General features: G+C 42.6%; 1 protein-coding gene across 1 annotated transcript in view; it reads right to left on the reverse strand.

The window, feature by feature from the left end:
• LOC115037198 (protein piccolo-like) overlaps positions 1-26508 on the reverse strand; it is a 50714-nt gene that overhangs the window by 4758 nt on the left and 19448 nt on the right. The window contains 22 exon segments of the mRNA XM_029495698.1: positions 330-391; positions 576-707; positions 1765-1963; positions 3074-3331; positions 3916-4162; positions 4252-4323; positions 4897-4990; positions 6120-6146; positions 7783-7913; positions 8140-8183; positions 8535-8723; positions 9189-9253; positions 9610-9718; positions 11739-11864; positions 13083-13158; positions 13379-13461; positions 14027-14074; positions 15755-17816; positions 19006-20549; positions 20884-22836; positions 22839-24933; positions 26403-26476. Of these exon segments, the coding sequence (XP_029351558.1) occupies positions 330-391; positions 576-707; positions 1765-1963; positions 3074-3331; positions 3916-4162; positions 4252-4323; positions 4897-4990; positions 6120-6146; positions 7783-7913; positions 8140-8183; positions 8535-8723; positions 9189-9253; positions 9610-9718; positions 11739-11864; positions 13083-13158; positions 13379-13461; positions 14027-14074; positions 15755-17816; positions 19006-20549; positions 20884-22836; positions 22839-24933; positions 26403-26476 (9690 nt within the window).

The raw sequence follows: 26508 nt of genomic DNA on the forward strand, positions 1-26508 counted from the left end.
TGCAGCTTTTTACAGTCATCTTTGCACCTTTGCTGTAGTTATGACTCAGTTGACGCATTACAGGCAAGATGAGGGAAATTAGCGAAGACAGAATAAAGAAAAGAACCTTAAAGTACCAGAAGGTTACATTATACACAAAAGGCACTCAAGATGTGAAAAAGAACATAAATACAAACTGCTCAAAGTAATTTGCCCCTACAGTATATCCTCTGATCCTTGAGGCAGGAAGCGTTGTGGTAAAAGTGGAGATTACTTTGTTACAATTGAACACATGCTATCTGCTAAAGCTTTGAAATAACAAAAACCTGGATTTATAGCCCATGCCTTACCTTCGCCGTCACTGTGTCCCATCGCTGACTTCATCACATCTGTGCCGTTTGGGATCTTTCCGCTGAACAGAGAGGAGTCAGAGAAATGATTAAAGTGCACAACAGGTATTCGATGTCTATGTATGACTTTGAATGGAAGCGGGTGTGTCTGGGAGCTACGAGTGTGGCGGTTATACATCAAATTGACATTTATCATGAAAGAGGCAGCCTTTTTAAGATTAGAGCAATCTGAATACAATGACTCACAATCGGGGCACCTGGAAGATGGCACTGTCCACCTCGTTTGTCTCTCCGTCTTCGTCCAAAAGGCTGTAGGCGCTGCCACTCAGGCCACTGTCCAATGAGGCCGCTGTAACCGGGGCGTCGCTGGATCTGTAGCTCGACCGAGCTGTGCAGGGATACAACCACATCCATCATGACAAGGACAAGTGACAGGAAGAAAAATTGCGCCTCTGCTGGATTCAGGAACATAAAAACTACGGCCAAGAAGAATTAGTTAATATCTGCAGCAACCGAAATCCATCATAAACAATAAAAAACATTTTAATCAGTCATATTCAAGTCAAACGGGAAACTTCTTTAAAGCACATAAGACTGAAAAGTAATGAGTAACACACAAACACAGAGGACTAGCAAGAAGCAATATGGACAGTGTACTTGGAATCTTACTCTCAGACAAAGACAAGACAGGAATAACACACAAACACTTAACATGGCACAGACAAGTAAACTCAGAGAGTTATCACACATATATGTTTATGCAGACCAAACAAGAGGCACATAGACCCGACTGACAATGTTAGTCTACTGTATGAGCTATTTAGAATCATCTAATATCTCCATTTCAACATAGATTTTGAGTTTAAAAAGGTAAATTACTTATTTTTTTTTTACCAAACCTTTTTATATCCACCATATTTTGGATGTAATTTAAAAAGTGCATTTTTAAATGTCTTACATTTCAAAAGCTTGCTCTCAAGCAGCAGATAAAGTATGAATGAGATGCGTGAATGTGGTGCGGAACAGGATCCATGTCGACACGCTTTTCTTTCAAGCCACTCAACACAATGTCATTGACTGATTGGAAAAGCTCACTAATACCAGTTCAATGAAGCAGTGGGGGAGTCATGACGCAGCAGATGGAGACTTGGAGTTTACTCTCAGTGAATCATACCACGGGCTGATACATTCATTTCCTGGTATTAGTGAACTGTGTTGACGGCTGTTAATGAAGTGTGCCTCGCTGCATGAATCTCTGGTGGTGTGGCTGAGTGCAACTTTCTCTCTGTCTTCCTGTCTCCTTTATTAACTTGTAAGACTCCTCTCTCTTTCTGCAGGTGTGCGTTAGTAGTATTGCATCCTCTCTTTCTCTCACTCTCTCTCTCCTTCCTCCATCTGTGCTGCAGTCACACGACAGAGTGGAGAACTCTTGGACGAACGCTCACCTCCGATGCTCTGTGGCCTCTCTTCTGACACAGCTTTCCTGAGGGTCAGGTGTCTGCCGTCTGCTCTGCTCCCTTTGGCCGACACAACCGATGGCAGGGCAGGCAGCCAATCGGACTGGGCTCTCTGAATGGTGAGCACGCCCACTACGCTGTGTCTCTGGTGCCTCAGTGAGAGGCGGCCTCTTTGGCCTGGATGTGTTTGTATTTGCAGGCGCAGGTCAGATGTCAGGGGGTCAACGCCAGGAAACAAAGGTCATGGGGTCGAAGTTCAAGATGGAAGGGAGGAGGAGGAGCAAGATGGAGATTCAGACAGCGGTTTATCTTCACCATGGCAACCAGCTTGACTGTCAATCACATGCAGCCACAGTGTGCAGTGCACATTCGCCCCTCCCCCATGTCATTAATGGGCAGGGTATGCAGCATCTACTGAGGTGCATTGTGGGTCCGGTAGTTATTGAAACAAATTAGGTGGGTAGTGGACTGCATGCACAGCCATCTCAGTGGAGGAGCTTCAGAAAAGCTGGTTATCGCTTGTTGATAAACAGAAATAAAAAATAACTTCAAAAAAATAAGAAAATAAAAATACCAAAAGAGGTTGGTATGATATTTTAGGGAGGGGGGGTAAGATTGCAACTTTCTTCTGTTTTTAAGGTTGGATCCATCACCATGAAATATTTACTGTTACAGTATGTACCTGCAGAAACTTTTTGGTTGATGTTCTTTCACTGAACCTGCATTAATCTGCTGCTGTCTGTTGGTTGGTTGGTTAAAAGTGAGCTAGATATTTTTTCTGTTTCCTTTTCAGATTTAACCTTTTCTCTATATTTCTACTCATCCTAAGTTAATGTCTTAAAATCAAATCTAACTTCAACCAAGATAGGAGTAATTATTTCTGTTAGAAAACAAAGTAGGATTAACTTAAATCATTTATTTCTGTATTTAATGGCTAAATGCTTTTAAGTAAACAGGAGTGGCCTTTTATAAGCAACCACTATGCCTCTTTTGGTTTAATGAAAGGGCGTCAAACTGAGGAAGTCAAAGACAGTACAGGTGAGGTGCTGGCTCTACACACTTGTGAGTACACAGAAGAGAAGCAGTGAGAGGTTGACACACTGAATACAACGGGGGAAGAGGACCAGAGGGTATAAAGGGTGAGAGAAACCAAGACTAGAAAAGGAAACCAAAAGAACAGGGGGGAGGGAAAAAAAAATAAAAAAATAAAAAAATAATCAACAAAAGGTCGAACAGATGAGTGCGAGGAGGCCATGCTGCGTAGGCTTTATTTGCGTCTTGGTTTACTTGGTTGGAGGCGTTGCGGTGGCTGCTGCTGTGACTGCTGTGGGGCATCGCCCGTTGCTATGGCAGCACCTCCGCTGCTTCCAGTGCTGCTGTCCTGATGGTGTTGCCGTGCTGCGCTTTTGCTGGAGCGTGAAGCGCCTTGCGAGCAAGAGTGTTGGCTGTGTCCATGGCTGTGGCCTTGGCTCTGGCCCTCGGACGGGGAAGGCTTCGATGTGCCAGGGCTACTGTGAGATTTCTCGATAGTGGGAACCTGCGTGTCTAAAACAACCAGATTCACCAAATTACCAAAAAAAGCTATCTCTTTCTGTAGTGAAGTGAGGCTATTACCTCTATCACCTTGGTGAAAGCTGGATAGCAAGAAGCTACATCTAAGCAGCATGGTAACTGCCTTGCAATTCTATTAACCTTAAATTTGATGATTTTTTTTTTTTTTTATAAGGGAGCATTCAAAGCCTTCCACGACCCCTGTTGCCCTCTAAGTTAGAAAAAAGAGGGAATCTAAGGCTAGGCCTCTTAGCTGGGTGGCATCATGGAGACCAAGAAAACAGACCATGAAAAAGCAGAAAGCATGAAGCTGAAGCTCCAATGGGTGTGCAAAAATGGGCAGGGAAAGGTGCTGATAAGAAAGAAAGGATTGCAGAAAGAGAAACAGGTCGACAAAGGTGAACACTAAGATAGGAGGAAAAAAAACAGAGGTGAGAACCAGTGACAGGAAGAGAGGACAAGTTAAGAGATGTGTGAAGAGGAAAGAAGAAGAAATATCAAAAAAAGAAGGTACTGAGGACTGTTAGGGGATGAGGGTGATCGACTCGAGCGGGAGAGAGGGTTTCATCATGTCCTACCCTTGGACGGATCTGGGAATATCCCGTGGCTTCGGCTCTTGATAACAGATGATTTTGGGGAATCCTGATTTTCATGCGAAGAGCCCGTGGTTTTGGGGGAAGAGTGCTGGGACGAGGGTTTCGAGGAACCGTGTCGGCTCTGGCCTGAGTGGGAGCGCCGGTGGTGGTCTCCTTCGCTCTGCTCCTTTAGCGGCAGCCATCTTGGGATGTTGTCCAGCTGGGCCGTGTTGGACAAGTCGATAAGGACCTGGGAACAAACTGCAGGTTTAGGGGCTCATGCACAAAATACGTACCGGTAGACAACTGAAGTGAGTGGAAACTGATAAAGAAGTTTACCTCTCCTAAGAAATCATTAGAGGAGCACTTGTCATAGTCCCAGACGCTCACCTCCAGGGTTTTCTTCCTCAGCTGGAACACACAAACAGATAAACAATTAAAGGGCCCATTTCTGTCTCTATTTCTATATAGCTCATATTAGCATTACTAATTGAGAATGCGAATACGGGCTATGTATCAACACTTCAAACAGCTCACCTAATGCATGGTTACCTATTGTGGGTGAGTAGACAATAAAGTTTTAAAATGAACCTTCAAGTCATTCTGGGAGCTCAAAAAACACAAACAACAGACATTCAGAATTATGCTACCATTGGTTTGGGTCCAATAGAAATCTAAAATAAGATCTAAATTGGCATAATGAAATCCCTGTGGCATATCCATCTGCTCCACTAAAACCAATGGCCACAATAAAAGTCAGCATGCCAACAGAAAAAAGGCAATATTTTAGTGTTTTGAATCATTTTAACATGGAAAAGACACATTTAGTGTTTTTGTTTGTGACTATTGACTCTTGTCTCTCTGACATTGTCTTTAAATGATGTTTCAAAACATTTCGATATAGTGTGAGAGCAAATCTGCGTTGGTGTGTTAGTTCATTTTTGCAAGCCACGTTGCCCGTGTGTGTTGGACCACATACAGTACCTGCTCCAGGTGGATGTTCTTATAGATGACAGTCTGATTCCACTCAGGGTTGAGACTCTTGCCTGCATGTTTGGACCTCCGCTTGTTTTCAGCACTGGGGAGGGGGACACATCACAGGAATGGTCACAAGCATGCTAAAGTCCTGCAGGTAAGTGGGGCACCACAACAGAGAGCGCACAATATGTTGGAGTAGGGCACAATTCGACAGTAGAGAGGAAAGAATGAGTGATGCACATTGTTGGACAGTAACAATGTATGGGCCTACGTGCATGGATGGCAGGATTTGATGTTAGGGTCTGCTGCAAAAAAGTCCATTTGGATGTCCATCAAGTCATTTAGTCACATAAGAATTTCTTTACCCTAAAACAAGTGAAAATAAATGCCAGTAAGAAGAGAGATTCACTCAGCGATTACATTTTTCTCAGCTAAAATTTCAAATCAATTTGCTGTAAGATGCAGAAACACCATAATCTCACTTAATTCACAATTCAACTTGTTTTTAGGGGGAAAAAAAATCATCACAGATGACTCATTGGAATAGAATGAATGACTTATTAAAATGAATTTTTTGCAGCTTGTAGGGTTTGTTTTAAAATTGTAGGATATGATTAAGTCTGTAAGAGTTAGTTGGCAAAGACAAAGACAATCTACTGTATATTGGAAAATAATGGAATGAATCAGCTGTAGAGCAAAAATAATGGGAGTGTGTCTTGAATGTGGCGAGGCATTGAGGGTACAGTACGATGTTGGGGCACAACAATACTGAGGGATTTTAATCACAAAACAGGGAGAAACTAAAGTGCGTCAGGTTCAATGTTGGGGTTTCAAACTACAAATGTTAGGAACAAAAACAGACCGTCTACCAAGAAAACACAACAGTCAGCTGGGAAAGCATGAATTGTCAGTACAGAGGGCTAGATATTGATGTGTGCTATGTTTGAGACATGTTAAGGTGTTAATATTTAGGGGTTTTTATCTTACAAAATGCAATGCAAAGACACTAAGCCTAAAGGTGAGGGGAACAGCATGAGGACATGGGGACTGAGGGAGAATGCACAATTTTTCCAGGGTGAAGGGAGTTAGTCAGACTGAACTAACTGAAATCTACCAATGGGCCTCCAATCAGGTAGAAAACAACCCGGACATATAGTTACCTTCACCATACTCACAACCAAATTTCAACCAAAACAGAACCAAAGTACCAAAGTGGGCAAGTCACATACCTGGCGTTCTGGACAACCATGACCTGACTGAGGGGGTCCAGCATGCATTAAATATAAAGAACAACATACAGAAACAATAGTCAGAGGGAGGGTCGGGGTCAAAAAGTGTCTGTGGACTGTGAGTGTGAATTTGGATTCATCAAAAGTGTCTTCAGGAGCGGGACAGGAGCAGGGGACTGTGATATGCTGCAGCAGGTGGATTGACTTGGTGCTTTAGTGTCTCATGGATTGCGTATGTGTGTAAAGAGGGCTTTCAGGTGATGAAACGCATCCTTTGGCAACCCTAGTGGAGATCTGCTGTTCAAACAAATCTTTGTGCACTGGAATCTATTCGAAATCTTGTACTTGGACTTTGTAAAAACTCTTGTATGAATATAGGATTCATACACACATATCTTAACTGAAGTCACAAATCCAAATCTGAATGTACAATAAGTACGTTTATGCTGTTTCCGTTGTTGATCTGCATCTCCTGATTTAGTCTGCATTTCCTTTATTTTGTTGTCTGCTAAACCTGCTACTGCTTCCTAGTGAACACTTGCATATTAAATTTGTCCAGCTTTGCACCTGCTGACGTGTAGATCTGTATACATTTTGCCAGATCACAAGTTTTTTTTTTTTTTTCTTCTTCCCCTGTCTGGTGGATGGAGCAAAGCATTGCAGGACCTCCATGTGGTTGCCAGGAGATCTGTGATGCAACTGAAAAGCCTCTGTATGGATTGCCATTGGTGCTCTGATAGCTGTGAGATTGACAATGTATACACACAAAGCATATACAATATGTACACAAGTACACTTAAAAGTGCATGTTTCTGTAACCACTTTGTGTTCGTTGGCGGCAGGACTTGTGGTTGCCACTCTTAGAGTGAGTTTAGCATAACGTTAACCCACAGTAATGTTTTCATCTGCGCACGTGAAACTGAAGGCCTGCCAGAATGGCGGCTGGCTGGAAATCCCACAGCCATGTATTATTGCTTTTATCTGAAAGCATCACAGTTTATAAAAACGCCCTCTCAAGGGAGCCTGGCAGCAGAGAAGGTGGGAGAGTCAATTACATTAAAGCGCAATCACAGTGAGAAAGGAGCACTGGATGTATGAGTGAGTGTGGATCATATTGCAAGTAAACTGCACTCACACCTGCAGTGGAGCACTCATCAGGGGCAACATCAACACAAGCACTCTGAACTCATATTATTTACTTAACATTTATGTCTGTCAGCAGCAGTCAGGGCTGCCGAGTCCCATAACTGGAACATAAAACTTAACATTTGATGGACCTGATGTGTTAGTTGCATATTTGCAATGGAACTGATATCTAAGAAAGTTAATGTGCCACACATTGAAAGATGCCATGGTAAGCCAAAATCAGTCATAAATCGATTTTAAAATCAATGAAAATTGGATTTGCGCTTAAAAAAGTGGCTGCCTCCATAGTCTGGATGTGTGTGGATAAAATCTAAGCAGGTGTACTTGAAATTCCAATTCCAAAAGTTGCTAAACGGCAGCAAATAGAGAAATAAAAGCCACAAGTTACACACTCATATCGACTTTGATATATCTAAAATATATTTCTCATTTTGTACCACTGCATCATTTAACTGGCCTCCTTCTTGCTCTGAACCACTTTTGAGGGGTGCTTGCAGGTCCCACACCCTCGACTCACCCTCTCCCTGGAAGGAGATACACTTTAACAAATGGATCAGAGTAGCCATTGTTGTCCCTTGGGGCGAGGTTTCTGGCCTGCAGGACATGAACGATCAAGTTGCCAAGCTGCTTATCGTAGTGGATTTGAAGCTGCAAAGAGAAGCACATTCAATTAAAACAGATTCAGATGCATTTGTGGAGAGAAACACTGGAGGATGACAGAACTGTGGAAAAATCACTCCAGGATTTTGTTTATATTTTCATCTGATTTTATGTTTGAGTCACAGTGATTATATAAAATGTTGGCATATGCTTTTACGTCATCAGTAACCATATATTTAAATATAGATCAAAGAATGTATTGGTTTTTACAGACCTGGATCTCTCCAGAGATTGGGTGGGACTGGGTCTTTGTTCCCTCTGCAGTCTGTAAGAGATAAAAGCAACATATTTAAATGGTGCGAGCAAAAACCTGTGGGTGGAGAGTTTGCATTACTGTTGCGTGTTCATACTTTACACTGTGTTGCACCGTGCTGTACTTCATGCATTGCTTGAGGGTAAACTCTAAGTCAAACTCAGAATTGATGCATCTGCGCATCAGTTTCAATATTTTGCACAAGTTACAACCAGGTTCACGTCCTTTTTCATCTTTCATTGGCGAAAATAACTGTTCATAAAAGTTACTTGAACATGGTAATAATAATCTGTAACCTGTCAACTCAATCATTCTGTGCTGAACATAACTGAGAACCCCTCTCCCCTCCCGTGGACTAGCCTTGCTGCTGTGGCGTTTCTTGCTGATGGACGGAGATCCTGGCTGAGCGGGACTGGAGGTCGCCGAGGTGGTGACGGGCAGGCCTGAGGACGAGCTGGATGTGGGAGCCTGCTGCTGTGACACTTTCTGCAGCTCGGCTGCCAGTTGCTTGGGGTCAACACCTGGAGACCTGGGAGGTCTGTCGCCTAAAACGTTCATACACACTGACATGAGAAAAGATCAGCATCGAACCCACACAAACCAATGTGTTCAGACAGTGGCACAAATGAACAGAGTGAAACTGCAGAATATCGCTAAGCTTCTACTATAAACCATGGTTGATATTTTAGAGAAGCACAAACTGTTTCAGGGTTGAAACCAGCAAACCTTTGGTCACAAACTCAAAGACATTTGAAACCATGAATAGAAAACTTGAATATTAATGTGACATAATATGGTAACCCTTTGAAAACAATCCACTGTTGTAAGAATCAGTGTCGCACAGACAGACAAGACAAACAGGCCAGCAAGGCATGGCTGAAATCAAGGATAAAGCAAATTACGGGTGAAAGCAATTTGAGAAGGGAGTCTGGAAGAGACAGAGATGGTGGTGGTGGTGGAGAGGATGAGAGAATGAGTAAGGTGTTGAGGTTTGAAATGTTGAAGCTCACCTTTGCTATGCTCCTGGAAATTCAGGTGCTGTGGGCCCTCAGAATCAGCCAGCATGTTGAGATCACTGACAAACAAGGAAATTATATATAATTCAGTAAAGTTTAACTCAAGTGGAACGATATAGATGAACTCATTCAGGAGTGGCAGAGCTAGCAGTCCTTACTTACTTTTAAACATGAAATGACATGAATTTTTCATTGATTTCAATGTGTCATTGAGGAGGAAACTGACTGTTGCAAACCGAGACAATGCGAGAGCAGGGGGAACTATTAGGTAAATGAAGCAGGCAGGAAATTTAGAAAAAGTAAGAGCTGGATTTCAGATCCAAAACGAGCTGAAGAAGAAACTGAGAAATAATAGCAGAATGAATACGGTGGGCTAAAAATATATTGCAGGAGAGCAGTGACAGGTCATACTCACAGTCTGACACACACATCTGCATCACTGCATGGCTGGCTGACGAGCCCTTGTACTTCTTCGTAGGTTTTCCCCGTCAGAACAACTCCATTCCACTCCAGGACTTGCATTCCTATGCAAAGCATAGGAAAAAAAAAAAGTAAGAGAGCTTAAGTGAATATTTTCTTGATGGAAAAAAGGGATCTATTTGTATAGACAACAAATCCATGCCGGCTACAAAACATAGGTCAATCCTTTGACTCACAGCGATCAACCTTTTGAGAGAAAACAGGTTTGCTACACTCAAATGGCATGCGCATCAGATTGCAAGCCGAATGTGCAGAGATGAATGTTGGCGCCAGCACAAACGGCAGCTGTGTGACAATGCTGCTCATGGCAAGTGAAAATCAACTTGAAAATGTTATTCCAGTGAAAGGGCTAAAATTTGCAGGACAGTTCAAACATGATGCATTATGGCTTGGGAAGATTAGGCAATCCACTCAGTTTATTCTTGCCACTGCAGCAATAATAATTGTCTTGTAGAGCAAACCTTTTATTTTTATTTAATTCAGCAGTAAAAGTTGGTATGAATCCACATAGCACAGCAAACCCACTGCATCCTCCAGAAAACACACCCTGCACACTGGCAGGACTTACACAGGTTGAAACAGCTCATAAGGATGGTCCTCTGTTTGCGACGATACTCTCTTGCTGCATGTGTGAGTGAAAGGGAAGCTGCTTTGTAGTTTCACAGCACATTATTCATCACATCGGCCACATTTTATGTCTTGTGAAATCTAAATTCCAGTAGCAGCAGAGAAAAAAAAGCACAGACTCCTGTACACGCTCTCTGTGTCATGAAGCCTTTTTCTTTTGAATCTGGAAGCATTTCTCAATGTTCACACCACAGAGGGAGATACTGGCAGAAGCAAAGTAATCAACAGCCATTCCGCTTTGTGTTGAGGGTGTCATCATGGCTAAAAGCAACACAAACATATCTTGACTCTTGCCCTGACGCATCATCAGTGTCAACCAATGTCACCGAGGTCTGAGCTGAGAATAAAATGTATCATTCAGCAGTAAAGTATTAGCTAAACAAGGAGCATATCAATAATTCTGATGTTGTCTTGATATACAATAAGAGAAGTCAGCAGGATCAATCCTTTGCTCTTAGACTTTTTCAAAGATTTAAATCCTCAATAAAGCCTAAAATCCTATTTTTGCTAAATATACAGTGCATCCCTTTATTTTGAGAACATTTCACATTTTAATTTCACACAGTTTATTTTATTTTTTTTAGATTTTTTTTAAAATCACTATGTCTCAATGACGCAGTTTTCACTGGAAATCTCTGAGAACATTGTGATAAAGAAGTGGAGAGACAGTAAAACATAAAAGGAAGTGAAATGAGACACAAACAGGAACAGAAAGTGTGAAAAGAATTGCCCACGCTCAAACACACACACACACACACACACACACACACAGAGCACAGACAGATGGATTGCACACACTGTCCAGACTCGAACTGGGCAGTATTTCTCTTTCCCTATCTCACCATCCATACATCACCATTGTGGCAGCTTCGAAAAGGCTCGGGCCACAGCTTTACCAATTGCTCCGACACCTTCAATGTGCCTCAATACAGAGATTATAGGCGACTATGAGAGGACAGATGGACTGGGAGGGTGACAGGTTTAACTGTTTCAAGACACCCATGTGAAATCAATAACACCTTATGAAAAGTGTGCCTGTTAATACACCGCACAGCAATTCATCTTCAGGTGTCAGTGAGACGTGTATTGGTGAAATCACAGGTCATATATCTGTGGGATACAGCATTATAGTTACATGGTGACTAAAGCTAACTGTAGCTGCTGCTTCCACCTTGATATGTGACAGGTATGGAACTTTTTAGAGGAGCAATCATCAAATAAAACATCATTTGTGCCAAAGATTTCTAAAGATATAATTGTTAGATTCTATTCTCATGTCAGCAGCTGCTTAGCTTCACTTAGAAAAGGAAACTAAATGATTCTGTCCAAAGGTAATACAAAAGAAAAGGTAAATATTTCCTCAAATGTGAACCTATAATTTAAAAGCAAAGATAGAATGGGTCTGAATTTGCAAATTTGCTTTGATTTCCTTTATACCTTCAAGAATCTTTCCTGTTTGTTCTGCAGCTCCACCAGGCAGGACTTTTGCGACATAAGCTCCAATGTCTCCATTACTGCCAGGGACCTCTTTTCCTCCAACCACGCGGATACCCAGTCCATTTCCTGTTTATGATTAAATACAAAGACTGGTGAGTGCCATGTAATAACGTGAGTCTATAATCACCAACATTGACCTTTTACACACATAGTCGAGGTATGGATACCCCACAAAAACCTTAATACTGGAGACAAATACTTTTGTACAGCAAATGTGAGAAAGGAAGGTCCCCGGCTACGTTTCACTTGATAAAGAAAGTCATCCTTAGCTCAACCTAAAATTTCATTTACTTGTTTTTTTTTTTTTTTTCATAGCTACAGACTGTAATAAAAATGAATATAGTCATGTCACAAATTATTCCAAATAACTAAATTGAAAGGCTAAAATTTTATTGCACTTTTATTATTTGAAGACAGACGCACATAAAACCCATTACGTTATATAACAGAGATTTTAATAAATGAGGTTCTACAGTTATTGCTTTTTCATTTGTGATAGCATACTGTTACGAATCCAACTCCTGTACTGACTAACCACAAATCATTTATGGGTCTAGTATCTATCTATTCCTCCGCAGGTCACACATAAAAAGTCCCTCAGCTATGCAGAACCACAACATCATTCTTTCATCCAAAAAACCAACCAAAAAAAAGTTAAGGTTACTGCATTAGGAACAAAATTACAGAGGCAAAATGGCTCACTTCAGCACCAGGCCTTCCTTTGTGGGTTGTTTGTCAATTGTGTAAGATAATCCTGAGTGTTAGGGATACGCCATTTTGAGCATGGCAATGAGTGATGAGTGTGGATAAGCGCCAAATCAAAAGGGAGGCCAGGAAATTAAATGTCTGTCTGCTTTGAGCCTGAAGGAGCGTCATGATGGAACGTAACGGCAGCTGAAATGACTTGCCAGTTTCCTGAGATTTGGCCCAAATTTCAAGTAAATATAATGCACGAAGCTTCCTAGTCATGCTCTGTAAACCTAATGAGATCCGGATTAGGTTCATATTTTACTGTCTTCGCCCTTTTAAAACTATTTGAAATCTGTTTTATGATCATTCAAATTAAATAAAAGGAAAACATTGTCTGGGCTGCAAGCAGTGCATATTTGATGCAGTCAGTAAGCAATGGGGTTAATCAGGATCTAATGCATGCCTCACAATCAATAACGCATTAGCCTTAGCTAAGCCTTTTTAACATGAACGCTCACCGCTCCTACTCAGACACTGTCAGACATGCTGATGTACGTCTTACTGAATGAAATGTGGTAGACTGTGGCACTTTACCTGAGACACTGCGGTCTTTGGGATCCCTCTGCAGTTTAACCCTGAGATGTGGGAAGGGGTAGAATGGACCTTTTCCCTGCATCATGTATGTACAAGGGTTGGGGTTAGGGTTATGAGAAGCAGTTTATGGATTCTTTGCAATATAAACATATAGTGGCTTTTATGTGCATTGCAATAGCATCACAGCTGACATATCCATACATGAGACTTCCATGTGAATGAGGAATGCATTTCATTATTGACTGGAATACAGTGTCTGCGCATACAGTGCTTGTGTTTCAGCTTTCCTGCTTCACCTGTCTCTTTTCTTGTCCGTTCTCTGAGCGTCCATCTCTTGGTTTGTCAAACCAGTCTGTCTCTTCTCGTCTAAGGTGGTATGCTTCAGAGATACAAAAACAGAACAAGCCCCGCTTTAGAACCAATCAGAAAACAAGGACTTTTTCATCCTGCTCGAGAGGATGGCTGTCATTTCATTTAAAGGTGATTGCAGGCCACTAAGGAAAATTATATTGAAAAGTAAATTAGGATAAAAATACAAGGAAGAGGGACAAAAGAATTTTTGAGCCAGTATTCAACTTTTTTTGCAAAAAAGAAATAATAGTGTAAAAAAATGTATTAGTACATTAAGTAAATAAGCAAAATCTAAACCTTTGGTCATTTTCTATGAATATAAATGTTGGGTATGTACATATATATAATTATTCACCAATTATTCAGAAGGTGAGTGAGTTTTTTCCAAAATATGTACAATATGGTGTATGTGGCATATGAAATCATTAAATTTGTAAGTATTGCAAATGAATGTGGTTTTTATTTGTCATTTAACAAGTGTCTTTGACCTCCCCAACATTTAGTCATCATTTTGTGCAGCTCCGCATTTGACCTGTGGTACAAGGTTAATACGTTAGGGAATGAATGACTGAAGAACTGAACTAATACTCTACCATTGGTTGCATCGTCTATGTTCAAAGCCATCAGGGACTCACTTAGGGCTGGAATCAAGGCAAATGAGTTTACATTGCAAAATGATGGGATTAGTATGAATTTATTAACAAGTAGGTATACTGCATTCAAGACAATGCCAAAATGGGACCTTTAAATTTTTAAACCAGAAAAAATACAGTAAACAACTGAACTGTAATGTTGTGAATTTTGTCTCATGAAAAGGACTGACCAAATCTGTGTAGCTTTAATGAAATACCTACGACATTAAACACAGGAATTATTGTGATAAAATGTAATACCTCCTGCAGGAGTGGGAATCAATATTATATAATGGTTTTGGCCTTTACAAAGTTTTAAAAGAGGAGATTGTAATAAAGGGAGAGTTAATCAAATTCTATATCCTCTTTAAAAAAAAAAAAAAGTTTTTAGTTTCGGAATAAGACACTGTTCAACACATTTTACAAAAACTAGGTCCTCTGATGAGCTAGCTGGCTAACTACATAAAAGCATGCTTTCAGAAACCGTGTAAGGAAAAATTATGAAAGTGAATATTTTGGAAGCCAATTTTGCAGTGTTCAGTTTTTCATTGGTTTCTTGTTTGGTAATCAAAAATACAGAAAATGACAGGCCGTACTAAAAGAGAGTATTCTTTTTTGATTAAAGTCAGGCAATAAAACCTTTTGGGAATCCAATATGAAGGAATTGTTGAGAAAATGTTGAAGATAAAAATGCATTGCATGCAACATAAATTGACCGGTACATCACAATACACATACTCATGACAAGACATGCAGGTTAGCTTTATATTTATTACATATATGCTGCAACCAAATATTCAAACATAAAAACAATGGAAGTCTTTCTATTGTGATGACTGATGTGATGACTGCTTAAAACTATTTTTATTCCATTGCAACGCAGTTAATTTTTAAACGTAACTTTACTAAAGTTGGTATCTTTATAACTGAACCCCTAAATATGTTGATCAGGTTAAATGTAATTATTAAATACACCACTATCATATCCACTTTACACACCTATTAAATAGACAATTAATGTACTGTTTTGCTGTATTATTAGAGTACAATAGGTTTGTTCATTTTGACGAGTAATTTTGGATGAGGTGGTTACATTCACAGCAATCTGGACCAATTATGTAATTTTTAAAGTGGGGTAGCACTTGTTAAGTGCATTATTTGTAGAATAGGAACAATTTTTCTAAATATTTTTCTATTTCCTAAATAGGAGCAGCTACAAATGACAGCATGCTTTAAATAAAATATATTATGCTATAAGCAGAAGCCTCCCACACAATGTAGCCATAATAGAAAGTTAGAATGTGCAATTCCATGCAAAGAACTAACATAGGAAAATTTTACACCATATTTGGAATGCAGACAGAAACAAAGTGCAGACATCAAGATGCATTCAAGCCCAGCCTATCAGACAAAGAGTGAAATGTAAAAAAGGTATGCATGCACACATGATCTTATCAAAGTGAGCAAACGTACTGACAGCAGAAAATAAAAGGAAGACACATCCACCTAAAAAATGACTGCATAAACACATGACATTTTCAACAGATACATGCAAGCTTTCAAGAAATACACAATTGCTAAATATTATCCATAATAGCAAATGCATGCAAAATGAAGATTGACCACAAACGCTCAAGGATGAAACATTACATCGGAAAAGACAAACGGTGCAACAAGTCTTTTTTTTACCTTCGCTATCTGACATGGTGCCCTGAAGGTCATCCAGAAGCACATAACCCCTACCCCTGGTTGGCTCTTCCCTGATATGTTGCTGCTGCTGGGAGTCCTGCAAGGAGAGGCAGGAACCAAACTGGTCCCTTGAATCAGCTGAGATGGGTGGCAGAGGTCCCGCTGATGCACGGGCCATGCCCATAGGCTGCCCAACAGGGCTCAAGGGACTCTCTTCTTCTGAGTTCTGGGCCACAATGGGTATTCGGCCACGTTGCACAATAGGAAGGCTGGTTGGTTTCGTGCGACCAGAGGGTGTTTGATAGCTTGGTCCATCTCCAGAAGATTCCCCATCCCCTTTAAGCCTTAATGAAGAGCTGGAAGGGTCCCTTTTGATAGATAAGTCTAGGCCATAGCATGATGTGGGCCTGGATGAAGGTCTTGAGCGGCTACCACTAGGATAAGCAGAGTCCAAACCCAAACTATGACCCAAATTTAGTGACCCGGCCAAGTTGGCACCCAAAGTGGATCCAAGGTACTTTTGCTGCTCCGCAATATTCTTACGAAGGCCAAAGGTAATTTCATCTTGCATAAGCCGGCTGGATCTTGGGGATGCACTTGTAGATCCCAGATAGCTGGTATAGTCTGTTTCCAGACCTCTGCTGTCTGTAATAGAGGAATACTTGGAGATTTTAGGATCTAATAGAGGAGTCTTGTGTTTTTGGTACAACATAGATGCTGGGAGTTGTTTAGCTGCCTGCTTCTCAAGAGTAAGTCGACTGATACTGTACTTTTCTGACTTTGGATAATGTCTTTGGGAGTAACTAGACATGCTAGTGCTTGGGGTATAGTAGTGCTGGGAGAGACCTGTCAACTGTTCTAAGTTTTCTGTCCCACCTGTACTTCTCCTAAACTCTTGCTTAAGCTGCTGTTTCAGCAGTTTCAGTTCATATGGTTCTTCCATCGCATCCTCTTCATCAGGGGTCTTTCCCAAAGTATGGAGTCTGGACGTGGATCCCAAATAGTCAGTAGATCCCAGATCCGCAGCACTTCTTCGTAGCAGCTTCTCTGCCTTAGCTAACTCCCTCTCAGCCAGACTATAAGATGAAGACAAGCCCGTGGAGCCCTTAGCTAGTTCTGCAGCATCTTCCAGCAGCATGTAACTCCGAGGTGTATGGTGATCCACGTCTGAGTAATAGGAATCAGAGACAGTTGACATGGGGCTACCTGCTATGCTTCCCACCTCCAAGGCTCTTAGGTCAAGGTGGTTGCCATATTTGTCATACTTGACTCCCAGGTAAGCTGAAGATGTGGGGTCAGGCTGGCGGCTAATGACATCATATTTAGTTGCATCCAGCTCTGACAAGAGCGCTGCTTGTCTGGCAGCTTTCTGCTGCAACAAAAGCATCTGATGGTAGCTCTGCTGCTGGGAGCTAGTGAGCGAGGGGACAGAGGAATAGATCGAATGCGACTGGTAGGACTGGGGTGTCTGGTAGAGAGTCTGCTGGTATTGGCTTTGAGGGTATTGATACTGGGAGTATTTCCCATACTCATGTTTGGTTTGAGGTGGGACAAAGTCATCCAATTCTGACTGAGGAGCTGTCCTGGGACGTTCAAGACCATGACCTTCAATGTCTTCATCTTCCCCATCTCCATGTCCACCTCTAGTCTCTCGGATGTTACTGACTTCACTGTCTGACATATAGTCTCTGTCTTCAGCAACACTCTGTAAATAGGCCCTCTCTCTCTTTTCTCTCTCTTTAAGCAGTGCATCCTTTCTGCGATTAATGCCCATCTCCAAGTACCTAAGCTTGGCATCAATTTCTTTCTCCTCCTCGTCAAGCTCTGCTTGCCTTTTGCGGAGCTTGGAGGACTCACGTTCCACCAGGTCCAGCTCGCGATCAATGTCTTGTAGGATCTTAGCACGAGCCATGTTTGAATTGCGGCACATTCTTCGGCGGGCAGAACCAGTGCTGTATGCTGTCTGGCCACTGGTTGTGGACTCATCCTCCGATGGTGGATTGGGGAGAGTCCTCTTCACCTTTTTCTGAGTGCCTGTTGGTGTGCCACCGGAGCCTTTCCCCTGTAGGAAAAATAAATTAATTAAAATTATTATTTTTTTTATAACACTGTAGCGATTTCATTAATCTAATCTAATGTTTGAAAAGGAAAAGGGTAACAATTCTGGTCTTTCTTAGGACACCAACATGGTTTATTTTAATTCTTGAAAAATCAGAAAACACTGTTCACTGATCACTATTTTTACATCCCGTTGAGATATGTATTGCTGTCCATAAATGTTACACACTATTCACTATGTTGTACAATCCTTAGTGTAGTCTCAAAAGAAGTAATTTATTCACATTAAGCCTCTGGATCTGACAACTCAATAGATTCCTGCAAGCTCATCTTATTTCCCATCTTTTTATGTATGTATGAGATTCTCTTCAGTGAATTGCTTCAGCAAAAGGAGAGTTTTATATCCCAACATGGCCAGGATGCCTAAATGCATGTGAACAACCTCTTCAGTTGTTTCATTGATGTCGATTGTATATAATGACTATGAACATTCCAGTCTGTACTAGGTAAGCTTGCTAATGTCTCTGTTGTCAGAATCTGAGGTTTGAACTGAGATAATACCAATCTGCAGGATGAAAACAGCTATTTTATAGCACCAAATGCACAATATCTGCTTTAATTTCCCAAAAGATTAAGTGTAACTCCATTTGCTTGTGCGCCAGGCTCAGAAAAAATGTCCTAACTCAAACTGTTCAGGAGTGTTAAGCAGTAATGGTGTGGTAAGTTTTGTGTATTGCTACATCTAAGGTCTAGCACTCCCAATAAAACTTAACAAGCATTCCATACAGCATGATGTGCAAGTTTCTTCATGCAAACATGGAGAGATCATGCGATCTCATGTGTGGGGCTCTGTGGGGCATGAACAGTGACCACTGAGCCATCTAGTCGCTTGTGCGACATGAGTGTGACATAAAAAAGAGGATGGTTTTGTTGTTGTTGCAAGATGTTTGATATGTATGGAGCAGTAATTCTTAGATTACATTAATCCAGACAGGAATGAATACTGAGAACTGAATTCATACCAGGCATACATTGAGTTATAAAGGTAATTTTGCATGTGAATGAAATGCTGGAATTCTTAAGTTTGATTAAAAAGAAAAAAAAAAAGAAACCCAGGAAAACTACCACCACTGGTGCTGTGGTAGTGTATGAACAAAATTCACTTAAGATAGAAATAGTGGTAGTATACTCACAGTATAGCTATCACCATACTGGGTGCTAGATGTCGCCTTTTCTTCCCCTGTTGGACTCATGGGCTTGGGGTCAGACATGGATCTCTGCATGGCCTTTGGCCCCCTGGGACTGGCTGGAGAGGCTTTTGATGGATCTGTACTTCCTCTTAGCTTTTGTGGGCTTGTATCCCCCAATGATTTCTCATAGGACACAAACTCAAGGGATTTACTAGGTGATATGCAAGGGGAGATGGGGGAATAGAGAACTTTTGGAGATTTAGGAGGGGCTTGAAGTGTAGAGGAATCAACTTTGAGGTTAGGAGACTGGCCTATTTCTAAGGGGGTGGGCCGTTTCTTTGGTGAGGTCCTTTCAGAATCAGACAGCTCCATCCTAGTGTCCATTCTAATGTTCCCGTCTGTATCTGTTTGTATAGAAATCTCAGTATGGGCTTGAAGAGAAGTCTCGGACTGCCCACCTCGATCACCCCTGGCTGTGCGTGGCCTGCTCTGTCGGCTTCTGGTCTGAGCTTCCCATTCGTCTTGATCCTCATCATCAGTCTGCACACAGCTGTCGACACTCTTTTTAACAGTTCTCTTTTTTCTTCCCGCTGTGTAAGCTTTGCTCACCGTCTCATCCTCTTCATCTGTCTGGCACCCGCTGTCTGTGATTTTTCGGGCCAGCACTGTGCCATCTGGTCCTAAAACAAGTGCCTCCTGTAGGCCATGCCCTGGCATATCTCCACCAGGGTACATCTGACGAAGCTTTTGCTCTTCCAGTTGGACGCGCAATTGCTCTTGGAGTCTCTGAATCTGCTCAAGTTGCTGCTGTTGCTGGGCATAGGTTTCTTTCTGCATCATTAGGTGAGCCTGTCTTTCCTCTTCTTGTTGGGCCAGGATCTGCTGCTTCATTGCCTGTAGCTCCTCAAGTTCCTTCTGCACCAGGAGTTGTTCTTGCTCTCTAAACCGCTGAATCTCCTGGCGCTCCCACTCTAATTCCTCAGCCAGGCGCTGTTGTTTGAGTTTCTCCATCTCTAACCTCTCACGCTCTGCCTGATACTGGCCATCTCCAGGAACCATGGGTGATGACAGAGCTTCCAGAGAAGCAGCGATGGCCTCCAGGGATGCATCAGTGTAGGTGTCAAGAGATAAAGATGCTGTTGCTGTTGTGACAGCATCGGCAGCAGTAGTACCCCCTCTGGATATCTCCAGATTGAGTGGAGCATCTTCTTGTTCTTCTGTTGCAGTAGTGGAGATGGTGGACAGGAAACTGTGGGACCTCGTAAGTGGCAGGTTCTGCAGGTTGGACAGGGATGGCATGGTGTCGCTGGTATGCATACCTGACAAGGTGTTGTATGTTGTACTAAAAATGGAGCCAGGCTGGGTGGTAATGGCATAAGTAGATGGGATTGGTGCTGCAACAGAGGAATAGACCACCCCATTTGATGACCTCAAGACACTGCTAGTACCAAAGAGCGTACCAACAGCACTTGTAACTCTGGCCTGGGAATATGGTGGAATTGTCATTCCTGTGTAAGTTCCTTTCTTGGAGTAGTCAACAGCTTCACCTGTCAAAAGTCAAAAATATCAGGTGAGTCCAAATAATGCAGACTTATTAAATTTTGAAGAAAGCCACAAGTCCAAATTATAAGAAAAGTGGAAAATGAAAAAAAAAAAAAAAAAAAAAGTCCAATGTTGAGAGGCGCAACAAGCATAAACAAGATGTAAAGAGACAGCATGCAGGCACATGCAAAAGTGATACGATGAGAGAAAAAAAATAATTGTCCATGCAAAACAAAAAGCAAAAAACAAACAAAAAATGTTTGCCAAGTTAGCCATGAATGAGTGGCGGCAGTTCAAAGTGACACTTAAGTGACAGGTCTGCAATCTCACTGCACTGACCTGCATCAGAAATCTTTGCTGAAGTAAGATCTACTGCACCTTCAGTGGTGCCACTGAAATTATAGCTGTTCTTACTCTTATAAAAGAACAAGCCAGCTTCTGCGAGGTTGGTGTCCGACATCGAAGGTTTAATTCCACCAAACCCTCTCATGCCATAAGGTGATCGGTCATACTGATAATGATCATCACGATATCCAAAGCGATCTTCAGGCAGAGGTGTGGTCGGCTGCTGAGTAGTGCAGCTTCTGGCAAAAGGGAGCTTGTAGACAACATCACAGCACACAGCTCTTTTTCCTGCAGTTAGATCCACAGGTCTGCCGTCATCATCTGTGATTACAGCTGTGACTGCTTCCGCTGAGGCACTATCCACTGATACCACAGTGTTGAATGGTTTTGTTGTGCTAAGGTCAACAGCTCCTGCCACTGTGGTTGTTCCTGTATTTAATCCATTGGCAACACAACTTGCAACACAAGTTGGCGCAATAGTGACAGGGGTGGTCTGGAAAGTTCCTCCACCAGCAGTTGACCCGACTGACAGGTTGATAGGGATCTCTGCACCAACATGAGAGGGAGGCTGAGAATCAATTGGTCGATATATAATTTGAGAAACAGGCTCAAATGCTTTGTTTTTTGTTAGCTGAAGGGGAACTGATGATGCTTGAGGCATATCTACATTGTCACATTGCTGAATTGTTGCAGAACATGTCAAAATAGTGATACTATCAGTCACTATAGAAACAGTCGACGATTCAGCACTGAGGTTTACCACAGATGACTGCACTGCGCTGTTCTGGCGACTGACATCAGTCACAAAGGACTGGCGTCGTGAGTCGGGGCCAGCAGACAGATCCACACCGTTTTTGTTTGATTCTGGGTCAACCTTCACAGTCCTAAGATCTACCACCTCAGAGGGCTGGAAGGCCTGCCCATTCTGTGCAGGCATTTGGGGCTTAGGTTTCTCCATTGAGATTGGGACACCATTTGCCCTTGGAGCTGGCACTGGTGGTGGGGTTCTTTCATGAACCACAGAGACGGTTGTCCTTTGGACTTCTGTGGTGACGACTTGAGAGATAAGGTTCGGCATGACCACAGATGGCTGTGCTGAGGCGGATACAGCCTCAATTATGTGACATGAACTAGACACGTGTTTTTCTGGGCCACAGATCTCTTGGTTTTCAATGGATTCTGTAACTCGTGTGTACGCCAGAGGCACCCTGGTTGTTTGAGGAGGGCTCGGTTTTGGATGCTGCTGTGGATATGGATGAGGTTGAGGCTGTGCTTGGTGATAACTTTGGGGCTGAGCTTGGTGTGAAGGAGATGATGGGCCATGGCTACTGGGAGCTTGAGTTGAGACACTATCTACTGGAGAGTTCGGCTGAGAGGGCAGTGTGATGACCACATAGGTGTCACGAAGATTGCTGGCATATCTTGGAGAAGAAGGAGACTTTGGTGAGGGTTGGAACGCCTTGCTCTCTGAAGAGGGACTCAGATTCAGGGCTATCTCAGGAGGCCCGGTTGGAAGTGCAGTGGGTCTTGATGGATGTGGGACATGGGCAGGTGAAGAAGGCTGTGACCCAGGCTTAGGGGCAATTGGTGGCTTGACAATATGTCCTGGTCTGTGGCTGTCCGCAATCCCAGCAGGAATGGATGGTTTGGGGGGTACAGGAGGGGGAAAATGAGGTTTGTATGTTGGTGTAACTGCTTGTCTTATAGATGGTCCTTGAGCTGTAGATGGCGCTACTGTCTCTGGTCTGATTGGAGCAGCTGAAGCCTGAGCTGGTAGTGGAACTGGAGGTTTCCTGGGAAAGACAGTAGGTTTGGGTGGGGTGGGAGGAGGCAGTGGTGGTGCAACAGGTACTTCAGATTTTTCCTGAGAATCAGCCCGACGCAAGACACTCGGCTTGGGGGGCACAGGGGGGGCAGTTGAAACAACACTGGGAATACTGGGTGTGTACTGGGGACTGTCGGTAAAGGTGATACACTGGAAATGATGGGGTTTGACACTCTTGGGAGTGCACTGGATAAGTCCACAACATCCGTCTGGGATGTTGAGTTTGCGGCGTGGGATTGCTGATTTGACGTAGATAATGGAGGAGGCTCGGTTTCTGTTGATGCTATTTCCTCTTCTTTTTTAATGGTGCTCTCTTCATCAGAAGACAACTCTCCTGAAGAGCACTGTGTCACTTTTAAGTCTGGGATGGGGTGGAGCGCTCTTCTAGATGCAGTCGCTTCCACTTCTGGCTCCAGCTGAGTCGGACTTGTTCCAGGAGTTAGCACTCTTTTCATTAACTCTTCATAGGCAGTTTCAGCATCTAACAAAGGCTTCCCATCTTTGGCCAATGTCACTGGAGTGCTTTTGAAGCAGGCATCCTCAGCTGGTTCTAAGACAATTTCGGGATTAGCATTTTCCTTTTTTGGCTGCATATTTTGATATTCCTGCTCTAGTTGCATGAATTCCTTCCTCTTCTTTATCATGTCTTCATAAACTTCATCTGGTGATCTCAACTTTTTGGGTTGAGCAGGAACAACCATCTTTTCTGGCTCTCCATAATCAACGGTTGAATTGTCAATAAGAGATGCATATGCGTAGTCTTCAATGAGCATGCCTCCGTAAAGGGACTCCTTTTCTGACTGATATTCACCTTTGTCAAGTGTTGGAGACTTAGCCCTCAGAATGATTTCTTCGTATGCCTCATCTGCAGATTTCAGAGGTTTTTTCTCAGTTTTATCTGTATTTTGATCATCTGTTGGGGAGTGAAGAGATACTGATGTAGGCAGTTGATATGTTTTCTGCACTGCTGCGATCTTTGCGGCATTAATTTCAAACCCTTCAGGATCTGATTCAATACTGGGGGAGAAATCAGAGCAGGATGACCGCCTGATCTCCTCCATTTCAGCTTCTTGCCTCAGTTCCTCGGTCGGTGATGCATCTTCAATGGGAGACAGATTGCTTGGCGGTGTCTTTGGACGCTCTCGCCTCCTCTGGGCTCGAATCTCTTCTTTGTCTTTCTTGGATTTTTTCCCCGAGCCCTTCTGCTTTTCTTGCTCCCTGAGCAGTTCCTCTTCCTCACGTAACTCTTCTTCCTCAGAAGAGTCTTCAATAGTTGGCAGCATTTGACCAGGTTGTCTGTGTTTGGCTTTTCTGTGTTGTTTACCTTCATCAGAACGGATATGGCTGGGACTGCTACTGTCACTGTCTTCATCCAGTGAAGAGAGAGATGTTGGGGATGTCCCAGGAGTGAAGCTGGATGCATGTAGACTGGATGACCCCTCACCTCTAGACCGATCATCTGGCGAGTCTGTAAGGCTTTCCATTTCAGGCTCTCCGTCATCATTAGCTATGCGCATAGGGCTGCTGGTTGCATTCAGCTCCATACTCTGAAATTTGCGAACTGCAGTACCGCTTTGATGCTCTTCGTCTTTTGGTTTTGGTCCTTCCTCTTTTTCTATATCAGGTTTATCCAAAGAGCCATCTCCATCATCTGGACTTATAGTGCTTTTCTTAGTAAGTCGCCTGGCTTTTCCTGATGTGATGCTTCTCTCTATAGCCTCGGTTTTCTTATGCTCCATTTTTTTCTTCTCATCCTCTCTGATCTTTCGACGGATTAAGTTTTCCTCATCGGATGGGGAACCATCCTCATTCTCACTCATTTCTATTATTTGTTTTCGGATAAAGTCCTCATCATCCCCTGACATTGGGCTTTCTTTTCCCAAGCTTTCACTGCTATCATCCAAGGAATCTGCCCTGATGTCCATGGGCACAAGGAGCTTTTTCTTTGTGGTGACTTTGGTATTTTTCTCAGATAGTTCTCTGTCATCTTCTGAGCTGGGCGAATCAGGTGAGAGAGGAAGGACCTCCAATTTGCGCCTGGTCTTTAGGGTATCTGTGAATTTCTCCTCCTCATCCTTTGATTGTGTGTTTGCCTGAGCCTCCAGAATGGGAAGGACTGTATTTTCCAGCTTTGCTAGGTCCGATGGGCTGGTGGGACTGCTTTCCTTTGTACCCATGTCTTTATCTCCCGGGTCTTTCAAAGTCTCCACATGTTTGACCTGTTGGATTAGAAAAAAAAAAGAAGAAAAGAAATAAAGTTGCTGTTTGTTTGTTTTTTTTAAGGAAACATACCTCAAATTAAACTTTTAACATCTTGGGAACATCTTTGGTATATTTTTTAAATATAGCAGAAATAGAAACGATTGATGTTCAAATACAATGAAAAATGATCTATGATACTTCTCAGGACTATCGTCACCTCAGCAACTGCATCTTCATCACAGGGATTTCCTTGAGGCTGAGCTTTAGCCTCTTCTTTCTCCTCCACATTAGTGCTCTCCTCCTCTTGGGGTTTGTCCTGCTCATTAACTACAGAGACTGGAATTTCAGGTTCTGCTACAGGGACTGATGCTACTGATACAGACGCACCTCCATTTTCAAAAGCTCTCTCTGATGCTTCCTCCTTCTTTGACACTGAGCTCTCTCCTATTTCAAATAACGCAGTGCTGTCTTTGCCGAGAACAACGTTTCTCTCTTCTGATAGTGAAATGTTTTCATGGATGTTGGCAGTAATAGGTTGTGGCTCTGCCTCTTTTTTGTCAAGTTTCGCATCTTCCTCTTTCACTGACTGCTCAGCGACTTTTTCCAACCGTTCCTCGCCGCTGCCCGTCAGATGTAACATCTCACTCTCTACTTCCTGTTTTTCAGCAGCACAGTGTGTCATTTGGGGAGCAGCTTCTGTTTTGCCCTGAATGAATTCCTCCTCCTCACTGGCTCGATCTCTGACCTGTGTCTCACTTGTAACAGTTGAGGATGGCACCTTCTCTAGACTTTGCACCGGCTCCTCTACACTGACCTTTTCTTGCTCATTAGAATCAGTTCGTGGAAGAACAGACATTACTGCTGTTTCCTCAGATTTACTGTCTTCTTTTGTCACGATATCTTTGCATGTCTGGTTTTCCTCTTTCTGCGCTTCTTTCTCTGCTTCGACTGTCGATTTATCTTTCTCCCCTGACTTCTCTGGCAGTGACGCTTTCTCAACAAGGCTTTCACTGTCAGGTTCATGGTTTGCTTCTTTTTCTATCCCTTTACTTATCTGTAGCTCTTTGAGGATTTGTTTAGCTACAGTCTGAGCTGTGCATGTTTCAGTAGATGAGGGTGCTAGATTTTGGTCAGTTGCTCCTTTTTCTAAAGCTTTCCCTCCGTCAGCTAACACCTCAGTGACCTGCTCTGCAGCTGCATTCATCTGAACTGCATCATCTTCAAAGACTTTGCCACTAGATGATTTACTCTCTGTGGCTGCTGTTGAAGTCCACTCTTCAACAGTTTCAGCAACTTTACCTTCAACTATTTTTTCCTCAGCTGTGTTCTTTATTTCTTCCTCATCAACCTTCTCGTGTATTTCCTGTTTAACTTCTTTCAAAACAACTTCTGCATCAACTTTTGTCTCAACAATTTTCTCCATGCTGGCTTTTTCAGGAGCTTTGGCTTCTCCTTCAGCTGGAGCAACATCAGGTGACTTATCTGCTGTGTTAAGTGGAGCAGAGTCTTCCTTGTTTTCTATGGGGCTTTTTTCTGATTCATTAGCCTGACTTTTCTCTTCTGAAACTGAGAGACAGTGTTTTTCAGACTCT

This window comes from Echeneis naucrates, chromosome 23 (assembly GCF_900963305.1).
Source record: "Echeneis naucrates chromosome 23, fEcheNa1.1, whole genome shotgun sequence".
Classification (NCBI taxonomy): domain Eukaryota; kingdom Metazoa; phylum Chordata; class Actinopteri; order Carangiformes; family Echeneidae; genus Echeneis; species Echeneis naucrates.